The sequence below is a fragment of the Plecotus auritus genome (genome assembly GCF_963455305.1).
Source record: "Plecotus auritus genome assembly, chromosome: 1".
NCBI classification, from domain to species: domain Eukaryota; kingdom Metazoa; phylum Chordata; class Mammalia; order Chiroptera; family Vespertilionidae; genus Plecotus; species Plecotus auritus.
The window spans coordinates 163,518,026-163,541,413 of record NC_137770.1 but is presented as its reverse complement, the minus strand read 5'-3'; the positions used below and the strand labels follow the sequence as shown (position 1 = coordinate 163,541,413).

At 50.6% G+C, this 23,388-nt stretch overlaps 1 protein-coding gene across 2 annotated transcripts in view; it reads left to right on the top strand.

Annotated features, from left to right (window-relative positions):
• The window catches only part of PFKP (phosphofructokinase, platelet), a 63,421-nt gene that overhangs the window by 17,547 nt on the left and 22,486 nt on the right, over positions 1–23,388 (top strand). Inside the window, exons 3-9 of one of the 2 annotated variants that reach the window (XM_080686373.1) lie at positions 1,252–1,302; positions 14,200–14,277; positions 17,849–18,038; positions 18,938–19,103; positions 19,672–19,716; positions 19,913–20,021; positions 22,711–22,806. In XM_080686373.1, coding sequence (XP_080542499.1) covers positions 14,212–14,277; positions 17,849–18,038; positions 18,938–19,103; positions 19,672–19,716; positions 19,913–20,021; positions 22,711–22,806 — 672 coding nt within the window. In that variant the 5' untranslated portion in view covers positions 1,252–1,302; positions 14,200–14,211. The remainder of the gene's footprint in view (positions 1–1,251; positions 1,303–14,199; positions 14,278–17,848; positions 18,039–18,937; positions 19,104–19,671; positions 19,717–19,912; positions 20,022–22,710; positions 22,807–23,388) is intronic. The other variant, XM_080686372.1, reaches the window with a different exon arrangement.

Genomic DNA, 23,388 nt, shown 5'->3' with positions numbered 1-23,388 from the left:
GGTGATTTGGGTTTCTTAGGATATATTGCTAGAAGTGGGATCACTGGGTCAAATGGCAGTTTCATATTTAATTTTTTGAGGAAACTCCATACTGTTTTCCATAATGGTTGCACTAGTCTGCATTCCAGCAGTGTACTAAGGTTCCTTTTTCTCCACATCCTCACCAGCACTTGTCATTCCTTGATTTGTTGATGATAGCCATTCTGACAGGTGTGAGGTGATACCTCATTGCCATCCTAATTTGCATATCTCTGATCAAAAGTGACTTTGAGCATTTTTTTTTTTTTATATGTCTCTTGGCCATCTGTATGTCCTCTTCAGAGAAGTGTCTATTTAGGTCCTTTGCCCACTTTTTATGGATTGTCTTCCTTTTGTTAAGTTGTATGATTCCTTATATATTTTGGATATTAACCCTTTATCAGATGTATCATTGCCAAATATGTTCTCCCATACAGTGGGCTCTCTTTTCGTTTTGTTGGTGAGTACCATGCTGTTTCAAGGACTATGACCTTGTATAGTTTGCTATCATGTAGCGTGATATGTCCAACTTTATTCTTCTTTCTCAAGATTGCTCTGGCTATTCAGGGTATTTTGTGGTTCTATATAAATTTTAGGATTATTTTTTCCAGTTCGGTGAATAATGCCATTGGTGTTTTGAATCTGTGGATTTCTTTGGGTAGTATGGACATTTTAACAATCTTAGTTCTTCTTATCAATGAGTACAGTATATGCTTCCATTTATTTATATCTTCTTTAGTTTTGTTCTTCAGTGTCTTAGAGTTTAACTAGAGGCCCGGTGCATGAAATTTGTGCATGGAGTCGACGGGGGGGAGGGGTGTCCCTCAGCCTGGCCTGCACCCTCTCACAATCCAGGACATCCCTCTCACAATCCAGGACCCCTGGATCCTAACCACTCGCCTGCCTGCCTGCCTGATTGCCCCTAACCACTCTGCCTGCCTGCCTGATGCTCCTAACTGCTCGCCTGCCTGCCTGATCACTCCTAACTGCTCGTCTGCCTGCCTGATCATCCCTAACCTCCTCTGCCTTGGTCCCCGCTGCTGTGGCTTTGTCCAGAAGGTTGTCCAGAATGATGTCCGGAAGGTCGTTCAGCTGTCTGGTCTAATTAGCATATTAGGCTTATTATTATAAATGCTTGATGTTGTACCAGAGGGTCCCATAAACTTTCATTATTTAAAAAAATTTTTGTTCTCTTTGTTCTGATTGGGTATTTTCTGCTACCTTGTCCTCCAGACCTCTGATTCAGTCCTCTGTTTCATCTAATCTGCTGTTGATTCATTTCAGGTATTGTATTCTTCATTTCTGACTTGTTTATGGTTTCTAGCTCAGTGTGTAAATTCTCACTGAGCTTATCTACTGCTAAGTTCATTGAGTATCCTTATAACCATGTTAAACTATTAACTGGTAGATTGCTTGCCTCGATTTCATTTAGTTTTTTTCTGAAGTTGTGTCCTGTTCTTTCATTTAGGGGATGTTTCTTTGTCTCCTTATTTTGGCCGAGTCCCTGTGTTTGTTTCTTTGTATTATTAGGTAGAACTGCTACATCTCCCTGTCTTAGCAGAGTGCCCTTATTTAGAAGGTGTTCTGCGGGTCTCAATGGATCAGTCTGTCTGATCACCTGAGTCATGTGCTCCCGGGTGGCTCTTGTGTGGGTTTTGTGTGTAGTTGAGCCTTGATTGCTATGGGCATGTCTGTGTGGCATTGACCTTCAGGCAGACTAGCTATTAGGGCTGCCCATGACTGTAGTGGCTGAGTTGTTGTGCAGCCCCCGACCACACAGAGTGGGAGAGTCCACTCTTGGTGTGTCATTTGTGGAGCTGGTTGGGTGGTGCTCTGATGTCTTCTAAAGCTGGCTACCAGGTGTGTTAGTTCTGGAGCCTCTTAAGAGAGGCTCCAATGCAGGTTAAGGTCAGCCACCACTGTGCCTGGCTTGGGGCTGTCTGGTAGGAACTACAAAGTCATCTGCATTTGGTTGTCACTCATGCTGGGCTTGGAGGTATTTGGGAGATGCTATGCGGTCAACCAAGGCCGACTGCCAGTAGTGCTCCGATTGAGACCGTTGGGTGGACCTCGTGATGTGAGTTGAGGCCAGCCACCAATTGTGCTTGTGGCCTCTTAGCTGAAGCTTCGTTCCAGGCCAACACTGGCCACAGCTTATGCCAGGCTTGTTTAGACGGGTTGCCTCTTGTGCTGGGTTAGAGCTGCTTCGCAAGAGGTACAGGGCACCCCTAGACCAGCCACTGCTTTTTGGGGTTTGTGGACCTTTAAGAGATTTAGGAAAGTCCATGGTATGAGCCCAGGAAGGTTGCTTTTGTGGAAAAGCCACTGAAAGAGGTTCTGGCGAGTGCGCAAGGTGGGTGGGGTGTGACCTCAGGGTGTCACCAGGGTGGGGCTAATGGTGTTAGCTAGCTTACTGAAGAGCTCAGATTTGGTGCCCACCTGTAGCTGAAGGGGAGGAGGATTCAACAACACTGGAGAGAGCTGCATCAACCCCTTATCCTCCAGCCCTCATCCCAAAGCTAGTGAATTCAGTTCTTCCTGTATGTATCTGGTGTTACTGGAGCTGCTACCCCTTTGCTGGAGCTCAGAGCGAGTGAATATGTGAGCCAGTGAGTCTGTGCTCTGGCCTTTAAAAGGAATGCTTGGGACTCCAGCAGCTCTCTGTCTCACTCAGCCACAATCTCAAATGGTTTTCACAGCCAGAAGTGATGGGGACCTCTCTTCCCAGCACTGGAACCCTCAGGCTGGGTCCCCTCACTCCTCAGGGGGTACCTCTGCAGCTGAGATATCCCTCCAATTCTTAATCATATGTGGGTGTGGGACCAGCCTGTTCCAAATCTCCACCCCTCCTACCAGTCTCGACATGGCTTCTTTTTTAAATCCTTAGTTAGAGGCCTTCTGGTAGCTAGACTTTAGGAGGTTATCAATGATGGTTTTTCTATAAGTTGGTTGTATTTTGATATGGTCGTGGGAGGAGGTGAGCACAGCATTTACCTACCCTGCCACCTTGACCAGAAATCTGTTTGTTGTTGTTGTTTTTATTGGTACTCTGGCTTGTGGCTGTCTGTCTGTGTTCTGGTGATGTTTAGATGTATCCCAACGAGTGTCTACCAGACTCCCACATTTCAGAACAAAGGCATTGAGAGGGAACAATCACCCGGTGTGCCCATGTCCACAAACCTCTGAGCTCCTTTGGAGGGATCTTGACACAGAAAAGCAGGTTGTTCTCTCCATTCTCCACAGGACAGGAGGGCTGCAGGGTCCACTTCCCTCCGAGGTAAAGGGGTCTTCCTCCTAGGACTTGTGGGGGCCGCATTCTTCAAGTCCTTTCTGCAGGGGGTGCCCTCTGCTTCCTGCCCCTTCCAGCAGGGGGCAGTGAGGAGGCCTGGGTCTGAGCAGACCCATCTCTGCTAGGGAAATCCAGGACATTCTACAGTTATTCCATTGGGAAGATGCCATGATTCTAGTTTTCATACTAACTGTTTTATTGGTAATTGGCACCTTTGATGGAGGGCGTCTCAGGGCGTCCCGCTGATTGCAGCGAGTGTGACTTGGCCCTAGGAGTGATCAGGCCTTTGACATGCTTAGCTATGGAAGGGAAAGGGCACAGCTTGCAGATAGAGGCACTTGCACTGGAATCGCCTGTCTAGAGATGACACAATGCTTCTCGTGACACCCCTCCCCCCACTCTTAAAGAGAGAGAAATTCTAGGGAGCAGGAGGGGTTTTAGTGTCCGCCCTCCCTGGGGGCTCACCCAGTCCTCTCTCAGACCCACAGGACTTCGCACTGGTGGTCAGTATTATCTCATTGAGTTGAAATCATTTGGGTGTCATCATCTCTCTATGACAGATGTAATGAGCCTGTATCTGCTACTCTGCAATCCAAAAATGTCTAAACCTTGCCAGTTTTTCCTAAGTCATTGGGCAGCAAACCTGAGTGACGCTGCGCGCAATCCTTTCTTGCCCACCCCGTGACTGTCTCTCAAATGGGAGGAGGCAACTCCCCTCGAGACAGCGCCAGCTCACACATGCTGCACTGTCTTCGGTGCTTAGGGTTCCAGTTCTGGCACATCTCCCACCCCATGAGTTTGGGGATGTGATTATGAACCTACATACACATCCCAGGGGATAAATGAATTAACTTTTCTGGCCCTGTTTCCTCATCTGTCCAGTGAACATCTTATTCACCCTTCCTGCACTTGGAAAGCGTTGAACACAAGCTGGGCAAAGGGGGTGTGGGACTGCGGGGTGGGGTGTGATGTGTGTGCCTGTGACTCCGTTGGTATCCTCCAGGCACAGAATCGGGGGGATGAGGGCTCTGAACTGCATTCATTTCTCTAAAGACCTTCTCAGAGCTGCAGATGTGTCCACGTGTTCTGCTGTCTGGGTCCTGCCCTAATGGACAGGGTTGCCTTCTACACCACACATCAGAGCGCTATTGGCATTTGTAGGGGATGACGGGAGGGTGGTGATGGGGTGTCAGGGAGGCCAGGTTACTTGGAGCATTCCTGCCTCTGCCACGAGGAGCCTGGACCACCCCCCAACCCCCACACCACAGACAGGAATGTCTACAGACATGCAGGTGTCCCTGCTGAGCCAACTCTTCCTCCTGGGGGGCCACTGCCCCAGACCTATTTGGGTTCAAATTTAGGGGACGTTAGGTTTTATTTTTTAAAACATCATTCAGCAACTTATCCAACATGTTTATCCATTTATAGTCCAGCATTTTGTTTGTTTGGTTTGTGTTGTTGGTTTTTTAATCCTTACCTGAGGGTATGTTCATTGATTTGAGAGAGAGAGGAAGGAAGAGAGACAGAGAGCAACATTGATGGGAAAGAGAAACATTGATCTGTTGCCTCCCATACATGCCCCGACCAGGGATCGAACCCACAACCTTTTTGTGTACAGGACAATGCTCCAACCAACTGAGCCACCGGGGCAGGGCCATTTATAGTCTAGTTTTTAAGTCTAGCTAGAGTTTTTAAAGTGACCCACACACCAAAACAATCAGCATTAATTACTGAAATGAAGGGGTTGGGGTTTTCTTCTTGAGCAGAAAATGTGTGGAAAGTGTATTGATCCGAAAACACGGGTGTTTCTGCTGAAGGTCTGGCGCCAGGTTTGTTTTGCCTGGCTGGGCGAGCAGTGAATCTGGGGCAGCACCACGTGTGCTGCCTGCCGAGCCCTTGGGCACCGTTCGGGGACGGGCGGGGTGGGGTGCAGTTAAGCTGATCTTTCCACTTATGGAGCCAGTTGTTGATTTTTTGTTTACCTTTGAGGCGAGGACATTTTCCCCTTAGAAACGTACAAGTAAGTGCCTTTACCTAATTGGCGACGGTGATGGCAAGCACATTACATGTCTTTGCAGAAGACTGCACTGGGGAGGCCTGCCCTGGGCTTGGGCGGATCAGACAGACAAGGTGGCGGAGCCCTAAGTGACCCGGTGGCTCTGTCTTGTGGTTTAGTGTAATACTTGGGTTCAGAATCCCATTGGCTAAAGGTGTTTCTGCAGACTTGGGAAGTCATTATCATTACAGCTCTTCAGATGTGACTCCCGGGAAAGCCTTCCCTCTGAAATGCCTGGACAGCTGGGCGCTCAGGGAAGGCATTGGTGAGTGTCAGCAGGCCTCACCTGCGGCTGTCCTCCCATAAGGAGAGGCTAGGAACAGTGCCCATTACTTTCTGCAGCCAGCCGCTCTTCTTGGTGTTGAAAAGGAGGCATTCTACCTGTCAGAGAGTCAGAATTTCCTATTGTTAAAGAAGAAAGGCATTGGAACAGCCTCAGGAGCCAGCAGTCTGGTTTTCCCAGGCTGGCTCAGGGTCCTGCTCAGTGAGTGGCTTTCTTACTGGGGCTCTCTGCAGACTGGGTTTCTTTTTCTCCCCTTCCCTCTCCTTGTCCCCCTCCCTTTCTCCCTCCCTTCCTTGCAAACTTGAATAACTACGTTTAATCCAAGCTGCACTGGGCTGGGACTCTGACCACGATGGCCTGCCTTTACACACTAATAAATAAGCTTTAATTGTCAGTTATTAGTCTGGCATCATTTCCCCTTTCCTAACAGAAACCCTCTCTTTGCCATGGGGCTCATTATTTCTCTTCTCAGATACGATGTACCACCTGCTGTCAGTTTTTATTTTTATTTTTAACCCTCACCTGAGAATATGTTTTTATTGATTTTGGAGACAGAGGAAGGGTAAAGGAGAGAGAGAAAGATCCATGTGAGAGAGAAATATCTATTGGCTGCCTCCCATATGCACTTCAACTGAGAATCAAACCCACAATCTGGATATGTGCCCTGGCCAAGAACTGAACCCATGACCTTTCAATATACGGGATGATGCTCCAACCAACCTAGCCACACTGGCCAGGGCTTCCGTTGCAGAAAGCAAAAGTGAGAAATGCTATGTTGTGTCCAAACGAAACAACAGCAACACGAAAAACCTCCACCTTTTGCAAGGAGGTCAGCGAAGGGAGACCTGTGGCCACCCCTCCCCGTGGGGGTTGGAGATCTGGGTTTCACCTGTGCCTTGGACCCTGTGGGCAGTGGTGGGTGCTTATATTCCCTGAAGGGACCAAGAACAGGTTAGACTGTCAAGGCTGACATCTGGGGACTCATCTGGTTCTGCCCCAATGTCCAGTTCAGTGTCTCTCTGGTAGGTGATGGGCGGATGCTTATGCTAAACTCCCTCCCGGCCCCTCCCCTGCCATGCAGGCACATTACAAGGTTGGTTGAGTTTCTTAAGCTAATGCATGAAAGGCAGGTGACCTCGGTCCCTGCACCACCTCCCTTTCCACGGGAACCTTGGCTGGTGCTCACCTGGAACAATGAGCAATAACGAGGACAGTGCTAGCTCCCAGCCGGACGCTTCCTGTTGGGCCTGTGACGTGGTCCTCGCACCATCAGCACGGTGCTCTCCACTTCAGACTACATCAAGTGACCGTCAACATTTAGTGTGCAAATCTCAGAGTGGACATTTCCCCCCGCTCCCACCCTCCCCCGCCTTGGCCCGCCTCCCCCACTGCTATCACCAAGGGCTGATTAAATGCTTGACTGTGAGGTGACCTCTCTCTGCCCTGGAGGCTGGGGGCTGGCTCTGTCCTGCTGTGGCTTTCAGTTTGTGACTTCCCTGGAACTGTGCCTGTTAGCTGTAGCTTCAAGAAATCCAGGAACGCCGTGGGGATCAATAAATCGTGTTAGTTTATTCCTGGGATTCCACAAGCCCAGGGATCAGGGCTGTACAATGACCCGTGGTGTTCTAACATGTTTGAAGATTTTTAAGTTGATGAATCTTGCCAAGGACAAATCCAAAGGCTACACAGGCATTTTCCCTGAAGTCATGAAATCAATGAGCGTAGTTGCCTGGACCAGAGCGTTCGTGCCTTAGAACCTGGTAGGGTCCGCAGGCTCTGGGTGGGAGAGGAAATGCGTGATCGGAGGTTCTGCACATGAGTTTCCTGTGGGCAAAGTGAATTCATAATCCCTAAACTTGTAAGTCACTGACCTGGAGAACCTTGGCCACCTCGCTTTCAGGCACACCTCGTTGTGTGCGATGGCATTTATTGCATCTGCCACTGAAGAGGGGTACAGAGCCCACCCTTCCAATTGCTTGCTTTCAAGTTCTGTAAGTGAAATGCTGCAATTTACTAAGGAATAAACCAGGAAAACCTTACCCCTAGAGGAAACAAAAATATGTATTTCCTCGGAAGCAGCAAAACTCCTGAAGTCTCCGAATGCCGGTGATGACAATATCTAGAAAATACTTGTGGTGGTTGGAGTGTTTACCATTTAAACAGTGAGTTGTCGCCTGAAGGATGCAGGGAATCCAATCTGGAGAAAGCACCACCGAGGCGACGAGACGTGGACACCTAGAACAGACGCATCCTGAAAGAAAAAGCCTACTGTGCGTAGCACCAGGCTGCAGTTTCCCTCGGGTCTTCAATTTGAAAAACAAACACACAGATCTCTTACAAGAGAATGCCTCCCACAGATGGACTAGCTCTTACTCGTTTCAGAATGGATTTAACAGATGTCTACAAACAAGTCAAATTGAACACAATGTGGTCAAAGGAGTCCACGTAAACCGTTCCGTGATACATCTGGCTAAGGGGCTCTTGGGTTCATTCCGTGAATGAGGACCAACAAGAAAGGTAGTGTTACTTTAGCTCAATATCTAAGTGTGGCTGTAAAATTTTTATGGTTTTATTTTTCTTCTGTGAGTCATAGAACTGGCTCTGAAGGCAGTTCTTCCACGAAAGAGTTTTAGAAAATGCCTTAGGCTCCGGCGGTACTGGAGCCAGTGGCCAGCCTCTCAAGGAGGTCACTAGGAGAGACTTAACCAGGGCGTGTAAAGGGGCACGCCTGTGTAAAATCAGTCTTCCTCACTTAGGAACAGTTTCCTCCTAAGAGGCTGCCCCAAACCAAGGGTGGTGGTTATTCTTCAAATGTTATGTGAGTTTAATACTCTGCCACTTGAAGAATGAGTCATTCCTTATGACCTGGCCCATGTGTGCAGGAAGGCGGCGCTGGGAATGCAGTCATCACAAAATCCTCCTATTTCTTCTGCATCGCTTGCTAATTTACCATATGTGTCTCCGCCACACGGAATAATCACTTATGTCTGGAGAACATTTTACTTTCCAAAATATGTGTAATGGTTTGTGAAACTGCTTTCCATGTTCTAACTCTGGAAACAAAAAGGATTTCTAAATGTTTTGATGGAGTCAGGATTTCCATTCTGAGGCATTAGGGCACCTACTAAGGGTCAGATCCTATGTGGTGTCTGACGGGGTATTGCAGGAATCATCTGGAAGATGAATCCGTCAGCGACACCTCTGTCTTCCCTATAGGCGACGCTGTAACCGTACGGCTCCCTTGCCTCACCTGTTTAGTTACCTAACGCACGAACGCACAGAAACTGCTGCCAGCCATCGGTGTGGGCTGGGAGGTCTGCACGCTCTTCCCTGCTGGAGCCTGTGGTCAGTGCAGTCAGTCGGTTTTCCCTCCTGCTCTGCCCAGGACGGTCTGGTTGAGGCCTGCTGTTCTGGCCTAACTAATGGTAGTGCTTTTTCTCCTCAGAAGTACGCAGGTTTGGACGATAAAACATCATCCCTCTCTGTAGGGCTTGTTTCAGCACAGGGCTGAGCATCTGAAACTTGGCCCCAGGCTACAGGCCTGCTCACATGCACCTCCCTGCCTGTGGAGCTTCATAGCACTGAGACCAGAACTCAGCACTGCCCCCAAGTGCAGACTCTCCCTAATGGTCTCTGGCCTCAGAGTGGCATGCAGTGCAGTGCCACAGTGTCAGGCACTGTGTTTGGGAGTGCAGGGGTGGCAGAAACAAGTCAAGTGGCAACCCTGACTAATCTCCCTTTCTCTCTCTCTCTCCCTCTCTCTCTCTCTCTCTCTTTTCTCATCTATCTCACCTATTATCTATCTACTAGAGGCCCGGTGCACGGATTCATGCACTGGTGGTGTTCCTCGGCCTGGCCTGCAGGGATCAGGCTGAAACTGGCTCTCCGACATCCCCGGATTGTGAGAGGGTGGTTCTCACGTGATGCACTCTGGAATAGGGCACCCTCCTCTCTGGTTCTGGGTGCATCACCCAAGAACTGCAGGTGCCAAGTTACCACAGCTCAGCAGCTTCTGTGTTAAGTGTCTGCCCCCTGGTGGTCAGTGCACGTCATAGCTACTAGTCAGATGGGTGAGCAGTTGGATGGTCGCTTAGGCTTTTATATATATAGCTCATCAACTGTCATCAATTTATTATCTATTCATCCATCATCTATCTGACACCTATCTATCTGTCCATCATCTATTCATCATTCATCTATAAACCATCTATTACCTACCTGCCTATCTATCCATCTGTGTATCTATCTACTCATCTGCCTATCTATTGTTAATATCCTGTGAAATAAGACCCTTGGGGATCACTCAGGAGGAGGGGAGAGCTTGGTTTTGCCTTTGGTCCTGGAGCCGGGGGTGCTGTGGGCCTGGTGCAGCCTCTGTCCCCGAGGTCGCTCACACACCAGGGCGCAGCTTAAATAGTGGCTCTGATAAGTGCTCCCCTCCTGAAGGGAGCCTGGATCCAGTCACTCTCTTGCTTATCACTCTGCAAAGACAGCCACACTGGCTCCATACTTTAAATGGAATAGGCTAAAACTGCACGCTGTGAGGCTTACACAGCAGGGAGATGGGAACAGAGAGATGGAAGGGGTCCTTAAGATGACTGAGGTGTGCTTGGAAGAAAGTGCATGGCTTTTCCATGCAGACAGTGGGAGGTTGTGGCCACCTGAATCAGCTGTCCTGGGGGCTGAGGACAGCAGGGAAAGCAGGGGCCGGGGGCCAGGGCCTCAGTGACTGCAACCTGCAGAGACACTCTAAGGCAAATCTGCTCTCCACTTCCCTTGGTTCTGTGTCATCTCATGCTGGCTTTCCGTCTCCTGTTTGTCACATATGTGACTCAAACACTAGACTGTGCACACATATGTGTATTTACATATTAAAATATATTTATGTTATATAGGATATAATATATTATCTAATAATATGTCATAATGCATAGTTATAATACACATTAATAATTATCCTATATAATAAAAACCCAGTGACCATAACGGTGGAACAATCAGAATGACCGGTCAGCCAGTCACTATGATGTGCACTGATCACCAGGGGCTAGACGCTCAACACAGAAGGAGGGGGAGGGGGGCGCAGTGAGGCCTGGAGGTGCATGCTATGGCCCAGGTATCCCAGGAACCACAAGCCCAGAGCTTGCTTTTCAATAAAAATAATAATAAATTGGAAAAAAAAAAAAAGCCACCACTCTGGGAAGAACAGCTCTAGGAGGGAAAGGTCTCCCCAGGCCCCACCCAGCCTGGCTGGCATGCTGCAGGCTCACAGAGACTCACTGGTGACATGCAGGAAGCGCAGCCCCTCCCACTCCAAAGCTGGTCGCACGACAGTTGCTCTCCATCCAGCTCCATGTCAGACACACCAAGCAGCCTCAGCTCCAACTTCCAGCTTCTGGCTTCCTGCCCGCCCCTTCATGTACTACATGCACTTGGGGGCATGGCTTTGGCCTCTCCGGCCAATAGCACCACAGCACAGCCAGAGACTGGCAGGACACAGCCACCAGGTCTGGCTGGGCATTGATTTGACTGTTGACTGACGTCCATGTAGTTAGTTACACTGTGTGTTTTCATTTGTAGGGAATATAGGGCAGCCCACTCCTACTGCCTGCCTTACCTTCTAGGCTAAGAAAGGCCTACTGATCTCCGTGTTTCTCCTCCCGTCCAGAATCAAAACCTCTTGGGGATGAATGATCCCAGCGATGACACATGCTAGGTGTCACTGTCACAGACATTCCCAGTCATTACAGCCCGTTCCGCAGCCCGCAGTGCCCTGCTCCACCCACTGCCACTCCTCACCTGTCACCCCCTGAGGACCACCTTATGTTATCCTATCTGAAATGTGAGCAAGATCTCAAATGCCCCCCTGTCAATAGCTCCCTTGCTCTACCTTTCTTCCTCTAAAAACCTTGCATTTTAAAAATAGATATTTGATTGATTTTGGAGAGGGAAATAGAGATAGAAACATCAATGATGATGGAGAATCATTGACTGCCTGCCTCCTGCACATTCCAAACTGGGGATCAAAACCTCCCCCAGCACCTCCCCCCATCCCTCTCTGGCCAGCAGGCCGTGGTGGCAGCATGGCACCAAGAAAATGAAGACGGGGGGAGGCGGGGAACCATGGAGTGGTGGGGCGCCAAAGGCAGCATCGGCATCTGGCAACTGTTCCTTCTGCACCCGACCTGGTGAACATCACCTCCTCTCCCAACCTCACCAGGGCCTTTGGGCCCCGATCGGCCTGGCCCCGATTAGCCCTGATTGCCCACCAGGCCTAGGGACCCCATCGTGCATGAATTTCGTGTACCGGGCCTCTAGTACATTATAATTATACTAGTGGCCTGGTGCACAAAATTCGTGCACAGCAGGGGGTGTCCCTCAGCCTGGCCTGCACCCTCTCCAATCTGGGACCCCTCGAAGAATGTCCTACTGCCAATTTACAGGATCGGGCCTAAACTGACAGTCGGACAACCCTCTCGCAATCTGGGACTGCTGGATCCTAACTAGTCACCTGCCTGCCTGCCTGATTGCCCCTAACCACTCTGCCTGCTGCCTGCTCGACCCCAAATGCCCCCCCACCAGCCTGATCACTCCCAAATGCCCCCCGTGCCAGTGTGCTTGCCCTCAACTGCCCCCCCTGCTGGCCTGCTCACCCCCAAATGTTCCCCCTGCTGGCCTGCTTGCCCCCACCTTACTTCCCCACTGGCCTGCTCTCCCCCAACTGCCCCCCTGCTGGCCTGCTCACCCCAAACTGCCCCCTCACTGTCCTGATCACCCCCAACTGACCCCCACTGATGGCCTGTTTGCCCCCAAATGGCCCTCCTGCTGGACTGTTCACCCCCAACTGCCCCCCCACGCCAGCCTGATCACCCAAAACTGCCATTTTCTCTTGGCCTCTAACTGCCTATACCTCAGCCCCGCCACCATGGCTTTGTCCAGAAGAATGTCCCAAGGTCTCCTGGAAGGTCTTCTAGTCTAATTAGCATATTACCCTTTTATTAGTATAGAAGATAGAGGCCTGGTGCATGGGTGGGGGCTGGCAGGTTTGCCCTGAAGGGTGTCCTGGATCAGGGTGGGGGTTCCCTTGGGGCATGGGGCAGCCTGGGTGAGGAGCCTGTGGTGGTTTGCAGGCCAGCCACACCCCCATAGGGTGAGGGTCCCCGCTTGGGGGGCATGGCCAGCCTGGGTGAGGGGCTGAGGGCTGTTTTCAAGCTGGCCACACCCCCTTCATGGTGGGGGTTCCTGCTTGGGTGCCTGGCCAGCCTGGGTAAGGGGCTGAGGGCTGTTCAGGCTGGCCATTCCCCCTGGCGACCCAGGCTCCCCTTCAGCAGTGGCCAGGGTGGGCGGGAAGCCTGGTTTCCTCCGTTGCCAGGGGCAACCCAAGCCTCCTGCTTGCTCCAGCTCTGTGGCTGCTGCCATCTTTGTTGGGTTAATTTGCATACGCACTCCTGATTGGCTGGTAGGCATAGCAGAGTGACAGTCAATTTGCATGTTTCTCTTTTATTAGTGTATATTACACATGCATAATTAATAAATGTAATTATATATTTTATACTATATAACATAAATATAAATACATATACATGCATCTGCATAATCTAGTGTTATAGCATATAGTATTTCATCATATAAATATAAAATGCTAATATGAAATGTTACATAATATATTCATTATATTATTTACAGATATTTTACATGTATAAGTATATGAATTAATCAGCAAGATGCCTTCACTGTTGATCAATTTATGCACTAGGCTCTATTCTCAATGGGCATTTCATTATTAAAAATCTTTATTCCTTTTTTATTTCCTCTTGGCCTTCACTAGGTAGGGGACCTGAATTCACAATAATAATCTATTGTGATAAACCTTACTAAATAGTTAGATCCATTCCTTTTTTAGGGTAAACACCCTGGAAAGTGAGTCGCCTATATAAGGATGCAAATGAGCATGTCTACATTTCTTGATCTTATATATTCTGTGGGTAAAAGAGAGATGCATTTAGAATTGAAAGGTGATTATTTTGGGGTTCCAGGCAAAAGTGAGCACTTGTATCCTGATTTACTCACAGTACCCCTGGTGTGATAAGATGTCACTAATTGGAAGGAAGAAGACTGAATTCAGATGTGCTTATAAAGCATATTTTATATATAGCAAAAGCAGCATGGGTTTGCCTGGGCAGACGAGGGCCATGACAGGAGTGTTTTCAGGTATGCCATGTGATTGACACCACGTTTGTGTTAGATGACAAACAGTTTTGGGGTAAGTCCCTTTTCAGTCTCTCAGGCACCATTAGGCAACAGGCAAACCTAGTGTTCCCCACGGTGCCCTGGATGAGTCTGGGCCGACATTCCCACTCTTAGGGATTAAATTCAAGGGGCTCTCCCACCACTGATGACTGTGAGTGGCACTCGTATGGACTGTCTGCAAATGCTGGACTCCTAGGCACTTACCTTCATTGTCACTGGTATTCCCATTTCATGTAGTTTAGGATCAATTAAAACTGCAACAATATTTACCCAATTTTTAAAAGGTTTGATTCTCTTCCCCAGGGCTACCAAGGCATGGTGGACGGCGGCAACAACATCGTGGAAGCGAACTGGGAGAGCGTCTCCAGCATCCTGCAAGTGGTAGGTGGTGGGTTCCTTAGATTGCTTCTCCCTGTAAGTAAGTCACTCTCTGAGTTTGGAGCCTTTGGTCCTTACACTCCTGTCAGGCTTAAAACAGACCAGTGTGCTGCCTGGCGACAGGAAAGAAAACATTCTTAATGTGTCACTTAAATTTTGTAAAAACACTTCACATCATGCAAATGGAGGAAATATCCTTGCAATAAAAAAGTTATGCATAGTAGCTAGCGTTCCTCCTGGTACTTGTAGCAGATTTGGGTTTGTACACCAGATTCGTGTTGAGGCAGCTTTGGTTTGTTGGTGTTGTGTGTTTAGTGGTGAATACCTGTGCCTGTTGGGTTTTCTCAAGTTCCTAGGCATCAGGGTATCACAGCCTGGGAGAGACCCCAGCCAGTGGCTCCGAGGGCCCTGGGTTTGTTTATTTATTTTTAATTTTTATTGATTTCAGAGAGGAAGGGAGAGGGAAAGAGAGATAGAAATATCAGTGATGAGAGAGAATCATTGATCAGCTGCCTCCTGCATGCCCCACACTGGGGATCAAGCTCACAACCCAGGCATCTGCCCTGACCATGAATCAAACCATGACCTCCTGCCTCATAGGTCAGTGCTCAGCCTCTGAGCCACCTGGGCCAGGCAGGCCGTGGGTTTAGAGGGCAGGTGGCACCCTGTCCTGGCCTGCTCCAGATGGCATGGATTTCCTTGGTGTGCCCAAACATGAGGTCATCACCACTTCAGGCAAAGAAACAGCTGCTTACTTTGAATGTAAAAGGCGCCTGCTGAGCTATTTTATGTTTATACTTAATTATACCTCATACATTTCCAGAACACTGTATAGCTTAGCAAAGGCCCCACACAGATGAGAAATGGAGAGCCCACATGGAGAGAATAGACTTCATGAAGGACTGCTGTGGGTTTACCTTTGTAGCATATGTATTCATCTGTGACTCCTGTTGAGAACTTTTTAAAAATATATTTTTATCAATTTCAGTGAGGAAGGAAGAGGGAGAGAGAGATAGAAACACCAATGATGAGAAGGAATCATTGATTGGCTGCCTCCTGCCTTCCCCCCACTGGGGACTGAGCCCACAACCCGGGCATGTGCCCTGACCGAGAATCAAATCGTGACCTCTTGGTTCATAGGTCAACACTCAACCACTGAGCCACATCAGCTGGGCCTATTGAGTACTTTTATAATAGAAGGAATAAAATGGATACACTGCCTGTGAAGGTGCTAGAGCAGTGGGTGAATGGATAAAAATATTATGAAAAAATATATGAAAATATATAAATATTATTTAGTCATATAAGAGAAGGAACTCCTGCAATATGGGACACAGTGGATGGATCTTGAGGGCATTATGTTAAATCAGTCAGACAGAGAAGGACAAATACTCTATCATATCATTTATATGTAGAATCTAAACTCATAGAAGCAAAGAATAAACTAAAATTTGTCAGGGGCTAGGGGTTCAGGGATATGGGGAGATGATGGCCAAAGGGTAGATGAATACTTTGTAAGATGAATATGTGCTGGCATCTCAGTACAGCATGGTGACTATCCTATATAATAAAAGGCTAATATGCAAATAGACCAAACGGCAGAATGACCAGTCGCTATGACGCTCACTGACCACCAGGGGGCGGACGCTCAATGCAGGAGCTGCCCCCTGGTGGTCAGTGTGCTCCCACAGGGCAAGCACTGCTCAGCCAGAAGCCCTGAGTCAGGCTCACGGCTGCTGAGTGCAGCAGCGGTTGTGGGAGCCTCTCCCGCCTCTACGGCAGCACTAAGGATGCTTGACTGCTGGCTTAGGCCTGCTCCCTGTGGGGAGCGGGTCTAAGCCGTCAGTCAGACATCCCCCAAGGGCTCACGGACTGTGAGAGGGTGCAGGCCCGGCTGAGCCCCTCCCCCCCCTGCACGAATTTCATGCACCGAGCCTCTAGTAGTTAATAATTCTGCATTGTATACTTGAAATTTGTTAAGACAATAGATCTTAAGTGTTCTCACAGAACACACACAAAAGGTTACTATATGAGGTGATGGGTGTGTTAACTTATTTGATTGTGGTAGTTATTTCACAGTGTGTACATATATTAAGTCATCATGTCACATACCTTAACCATGTGCACAATGCTGTATTATATACTTGAAAGTTGCTAAGAGAGTGAATCTTAAAAGTTGTCACCACAAAAAAGAAAAGCAGTTTTGCAGACTGATAGATGTATAAACCAATCTTGTGGTAATAATTTCACAGTACATGCACGTATCAACTCAGCACACTGCACCTTCATCTGACATCATGTTTGGGGGATGATAGCGGGGTGTACATTTTAATATCCGTCACAGAGCCATAAGTCTGCACGTAGACCTTTACACTGTTTCTCCTGGAAAGAGACGGAAGGAAAGTTTGGCACCCACCAACACTTAGGTAGAGTGATATTTGCAAAAAATCAGGACAGTATTGTCTGAATTCCAGACAGCGAGCTGTGTGTGCAGGGAGCATTTCCTTTCTCCTGTTGTGATTGTGCAGAAGACAGGAGATACAAGTGTGGCTGTGTGTGTGTGTGTGTGTGTGTGTACGTGCGCGTGTGCTGCCTACTTCTCTGCATCTTAGCCAATCCTGGTTTCATCCCTTTCATCCTTGTGGCCCTGGCTGTACTATCTCCACACCGTCTATCAGCTGCTGACTTAACTTCCAGTTGTTAGACATCACATGGCCCTCTGATTGTTCTTGGTCAGATCAAAATTCAGAAAAGCAGCTTACCTTTGCTCTGTGCCCTGCACCTGCCACCCACGTTCCCTGGCTGTGCCGAGTCATCACGCCATCCCCGTCACACTGACAGGTACACAGGACCACTGTTGATGAGTGAGCTCTGTGAAGTGAGTGCACTTGAAGGCTTGCATGCAAATTCCAGTTTTATATGTGCATCCCTGAGGCATGTCAGGGAGCCCTGCATTTTTCTAACTCCAGCTAGGAATTCTTCATTTATGAAGCCCCACGTGGGAAAGCTCACAACTGATCTCTCTGGAAATTGGGATGACCCAGCTTCATTTTTTTTTTTTTTTTTTAAGATTTTAGCCTTTAAGAAGGGTTAAGGCTGGAGATGTAGTTGGAAATAAATCTCTTTGGTGCGCAGGTTCCTCTTTTGCCTGTGTGTGTGGTGAGCTCTGAGTAACGGAGGGGACCCTGTGGCCTGGGCCTCCGACTCGGCGCTCTCTGACCGAGGCTGATGGCAGCGCTGGGCTGTCTTAGGCTCGGGGCGCTGGCGGAGCTCAGGGTCTGGCTGCCCCGACTGTACAGCCTCCGGGTGGCTGTCATCACCTTGCAAACTCTTGTCTGTGTGTTTAGCTGACGTTGCTCCTAGTTTCCAGACCCTACTTGGCTGCCCCTGGGCAGGGAGCCAATGTCTTTATCCATTGAATTCCAGAAGGAGCTAAAAACGGAGGAACTACAAACTCTCACGGCAGACCGACTGTGGGAAGTCCTGTGTCTGCATCAGCACCTCAGGTGCCGATCTGCCCAGCTTTCTGCGCAGTTGCAGGAGACAGATAACTAGGATTTTGTTCCTTTTTCAGGGCGGGACCATTATTGGCAGCGCCCGGTGCAAAGCCTTCCGTACCCGGGAAGGCCGCTTGAAAGCTGCCCACAACCTGGTGCAGCGGGGCATCACCAACCTGTGTGTGATCGGCGGGGACGGCAGTCTCACCGGGGCCAACATCTTCCGGGAGGAGTGGAGCATGCTGCTGGAGGAGCTGGCCCAAGACGGTGAGTCGCTGCATTGCTCTCCCGGGTTTGCTGCCCTGTCCCATCCTCCCTGACCCGCAGAGAGCTTTGCCTCATACCCGCTGCCTGTCTGACTGTCCCAGAGGTATTGGTGGTGTCAGATCTTAGTCGCCGCCTCAGGATTCAAATTGGACTCAAATAATAACCATAACAAGAATAGTACTTATTTCCCTGTACTGTGGTAACAGTGTTGTTACATAATTGCAATTTAATACAAAGTCTGAGCAGGGAGTCTTATTGCTGGAGCTGGTAGCCGCACCAGTTGCCAGCAGCAGGGGCCTTCCCGCACCTCCTGTCCACCGCAGTCTGGGCTGACGCAGGCTGGGGGCGACACGGAAGAGGAATAGCCGCCCAGGTCCCTGCCTGAGCTGCCCCAACCTCGACCACTCTGACTGGGTGTAGGCACATCTGCTCACTGTGTCGGAGCGCGAAGTAGACACGACCAACTGGTGGGCTAGCTCTCCAGGGGCCTCTAAGAAACCAATGTGATGGTTACATAATATCCTTAGCCACTTAATTCTGTGATTGTGATATTTCCTTATTAAGAGCCATGCTGTTCTCCCTGGCGTTACTAGGCAGAAGTCAGATTTTACCCACTGACTGCAGCATGCAACTCCTCCCTTTGAGTTTTGCAGCCTCATGCTATCATCTGCAACAGCTCCCGGCTTGTCAGTGCCTTCCTGTTGTCTGGCATGGATTTCCGTGAGGGTAGAGAATTAGGTCATGGAGAGTTCAAAAAAAAAGCAAACCAATAGATAGAAAACGCATTTCGAGTTGTGGGTTTCTGTCCCCCTGGCCAACCTGTCTCCCAGTGATGGAGCATGTGCCCATGGGCCCCAGGGCTGCTCCCAGTGATGGAGCGTGTGGCTGTGTCCTCGCAGGCAAGATCAGCAAGGAGGATGTGCAGAAGCACGGGTACCTCAACGTCGTGGGCATGGTGGGCTCCATCGACAACGACTTCTGCGGTACAGACATGACCATCGGCACTGACTCGGCTTTGCACCGCATCATCGAAGTCGTCGACGCCATCATGACGACAGCCCAGAGGTAAAGGAGGTGCTGGTGGGCGGGCAGGTGGCACCAGGCACGCTGCCGGGCCCTCGTACTGGCTCTGGGAGGGTGCACAGAGGGTGTTCTGGTGCAGCTCTTGTCGCTTGAGTGTTAGAAATGATGCAAAAAAAGTGTTCTCAGGTTCACTTTTTATTTTCAGTTCTATGACGTTACTTCTCTCCCTCCCCCATTATAGAAGAAAAATGTGTTCACTGGAGAGAATTTAGAAGACAAAAATCATCATTATCTTAAGTCCTGCGGCGCTCTCAGGCAGGAATCGCGGGAAGTGAAAGTGTTAGAGATGTGGGGAGGCATCCCGTCCCCCATGTTCCTTCTTTAGCCTCACACACTCAGGTGTGGATGAAGCTGTAAAATGTGGAACTGCAAAGGGGCTGCCCAAGCCCCTCTACTCACAAAAGTTAAAAGACCCTTGCAGTAGCTTTTCTTCTGTAGAAAACGGGTCCTGCTTGGGAAGCTGGGGCGCCTGCCATAGTCACAGAGCAGCCTTGCTGTGTCCCAGCTCTTCCCAGCCGAGGTGAGTTCATGTCTCCTTTCTCTTTTCCAGCCACCAGAGGACCTTCGTTCTCGAGGTTATGGGGAGACACTGCGGGTACGTATGTGCAGACATGATCGGGTGGAAAGGACCTCACACCCCCTGGAGAGCCCTGCACCCAGTGCCAATGCCCCGGAAGGGGTTCCCCGGGGCCAGCGCCTCCCACGCAGGCTTGGCGCTCTGTCTGCCCTGCGGTTCCCAAGCTCCGGGTGCCTAGCGGCAGCCTGACTGCATCCTTGTTATTTCCATGCAGGTACCTCGCCTTGGTGAGCGCCTTGGCCTGTGGGGCGGACTGGGTGTTCCTCCCGGAATCTCCGCCGGAAGAGGGTTGGCAGGAGACGATGTGCATCAAGCTGTCAGAGGTAACTCGCTCTCTGCCTCCGGGCGCTGGCCGTGCCCTGTGAGCGTCTTTAGGGTTTTCAGTTTGGGAGGTTTTAGACAGGTGGAAACATGGGATTCTAGGGTAAATCGAAGCTTGGTGCAGGCAGCTGCAGATAGTGGCTGTCCACAGGGATCTGCGTCCCAGGCTGCAGAGTGAGGCCGTAGAGAAAAGCGACGACCGTTCTGTTTTCCATGCAAAGCACCGGTTAGCTCTCATGGAGGAGGTGCTGTGAGATTGCAGCTACTGAAAGATACCAGCTTCTGGGGAAATGTGTTTCCTGTTTTCTCTCCACCGATCGGTAGGAAGACCGACCTGTGTTCTCACTCTGATCTGAATGTCCCTCCACACTGGCCCGGGCTACGACGCGTCTCTCAGCCGGTGTTCCCTCTGTGCAGGGCTGGGGGTCAGGTTGGCGCACTGCTCTGAAGCTGACACTATAGAGTACTCCTGTAAGGCACCTCTCCCTCTACGAGGCACGTGAGGTCTCACGTAAAACACCAGCTTTCAGGACAGAAACCCCAGTGTGGGGAGTTCCCAGGCTCTGTTTTTACAACCCTCTTATCACTGGTTGACAGGGAACGGACGTGAGCCTCTGGCACAGGCTAAGTGCAGTGTATACAGCAGGCACATCAGCACTGCCCGCACTGAGGACACGTGTAGTAACATCGCCATCACCTTCAGGGTGGCAGATTCAAAGGCGGGAATTCACAGAAAAAAACAAATAAACTTTGCTGACCTAAAGCCCCAGGAAGAAACTGTCAGCCAAGCTGCATGTTGGCTTGGAAGTCGGGCCCTGTGTGAAGTTGGAGCTCTTAGCCGAAAATAGGCCAGTGATTGCAGGGCGTGATCAAAGTTCAAACACTAGCAAGGAAGTGACCAATGAGCTCATCGTTTCTTGGTCTGACCTGTGCACGGGGTGGTGTTCTCCGCCGACCAGCTGGTGCCGGGAGCTACACGGCTGGTTGCAGGAGAGGAGGGTGGCCCTCCTGGACGGGTACGTCGGTGTGCGGCAGAGGACACCCGTGTCATCACCACTGCATAGGACATTGTGCAAGGTCGCGACCCCCAGGGGCCGTGCGTGTCTCCTCCAGCTGTCCCCGGCCTGGCCCAGGGCGGCAGCCTCAGGGACGAGGAAACACACCCTCCCCATCGGTCAGAGGTCGGGGCTGAGGCTGCGGGTTTTAGGCACATGTTTCCGGTTTGGCTGTTATTTCTGTAGCTGTGGGTCTTGTCTGCAGGCTCCCTGGGTCTCAGACTTTGTAAGCTGCCCCGTCAGCCAGGACATGAGCCAGAACATGTTGGCCCCTGAGTGTGGGCAGAGTGCGGGCCGATGGTATAAACCTACCCCTGTGTGAAGACAGTTGATATTGGTATCTGCTGTTCATGTTTGTCGGCCATGAATGTACCACTGAGAGGATTTTTTCCAAATACCTTGTTTAATAAACCAGCCCCAGATGCAGGTCTCAGGGGCCCCAGGCATGGGCATGTCAGTGTAGGATTGGGGAAGCCTGGAAACCGAAGGCCTGGGTGGGCCCCACTCTGCCACCCCAGGGGGACAGTGGGCACCCCGCCTCCGTGTCCTGAGCTCCGCGCTGTAGCTGGGGGACAGGCTGCTCCTTAGCAGGTTTGTGAGGAGTGGGCGAGTGAACAAGTCGGTCCAGGTGGGGAGCCAGCGGGTGCCATGACCTTGTAGGCAAGGCGTCTCCCCACATAGGTGTGCGGCCGCCTCCATTACTTCTCGCCGCCTCGGAGTATTATGTCCTACAGATGGAGTGTGGCCGAGCCCATACTCATGGACATGTCATTCTTTCTGACCTTGCTTTTCCACTGGTGCTAAAATAATCACTCTTGAAGTCACATCTTTACACCTTTTAGAAAATTTCCGATAGATGCATTCTCCAAAGTGTAGCACATCCATTAATATCTATAAAAAACAACAACAACAAAGGGCATATGTATTTGTGACTCGGTCCCAGGATGGGCGGCCCCGTGAGAACAGCCTGCTGTGCGTGCACCCTCTGGGCTCGGGCAGGGGCAGCTCCAGCACTGCCCACTTGGGCCTCACCGCCCCACCCGCTTACACCCCCCCTTACTGGGGGACACTATAGACAGCAAACTCGGGGAGAATGACTTCAGGGCACCCTGGGAAGACTGCACCAGCCTGTGAGGGCAGTGCAGCCCGGGCGTCACACAGCGCCCGTCGGCCTGTTCCTGTGCAGGGCGCTTCCCACCCGGCTGGGCTCTGAGTTCTCCCACGTCCCTCCCGTGCCCTCTTGCCTCCTGCTCGGACCTGGGGCCCTATCATCTGATCCCAATGACTAAGATTCCTGGGTTGGGGCAGGATTCCTGAGAGGTGGTAGGAAGTCAGGTTTACAGTGGAGACTGGCTGGGGATCCAGCCTGTGGGCATCCTGTCTGGGGAGCACGGTCAAAGGTCAACCAGCAAAGCCTCCAGCCTGGGGCTGCCTGGGTGCCAGCAGCTCTGGTGGCATCACCAAATCTCAAGCCCCAGCCCCCTCCTGCTCCTACTCACCCAGAGCACCTCCCCTCCCCGTGTCCTTAGTGAACAGAGCGTGTGACATTAGCTGACCGTTTCGACCTCTTGGCCAGTTCAATCGAGGCAAACTGGTCCTGGTTTTGTTAAGAGGATTTTCATGTCTGTTTCCTCAGAACCGGGCCCGGAAGAAAAGGCTGAACATCATCATTGTGTCTGAAGGAGCAATCGACACCCAAAACAAACCGATTACCTCAGAGCAAATCAAGGAAGTGAGTGTGTCCCTCTCTGCCCCCTCCCCCCCCCCCCCCTCCGCTCCTCCTCCTCTGCCGCCTGCCTGCAAACAGGAGATGCTGGCACGCTGGCAGAGGCGGTCTGGCACGATGCATTATTATTCTGAAAATGTTTTTTTTTTTTCTGATAGTATAAACTATTTTCATAATGACTCAGAGCTTTAGTGGCATGAGGCTCACACAGCTCCGGCTTCTGCAGAGCCAGTGCTGCTGGATACTGTTGGGAATATTCCCCAGGGGCCAGAGCTCGCCCACGGAGAGAAGGGGCATTGGAGAAGGTGGGCCTGGAGAGTCCCGCTCTGGGCCCAGCCTCTCTGAGAGCCAGGAGGGTCAGTTCCCAGCAGCGCACCCTGTCTGTCCCCTTCTCTCCTTGGGAGCACCCGCTGAGCGTGTTCCTACAGAGAAAGCCAGATGTTGGATGTGAGTCACCGCCCCTCCCTGCCTGCAAAGGGGCCCACACTGCAGTGCTGCTGCCACAGGGTCCCGCCTCCGGTGCTGGCTCCTCAGGCCAGTGACAGGATCGGCCGGGCTCCCTGGTTATGGGGATATGGGGACAACTGG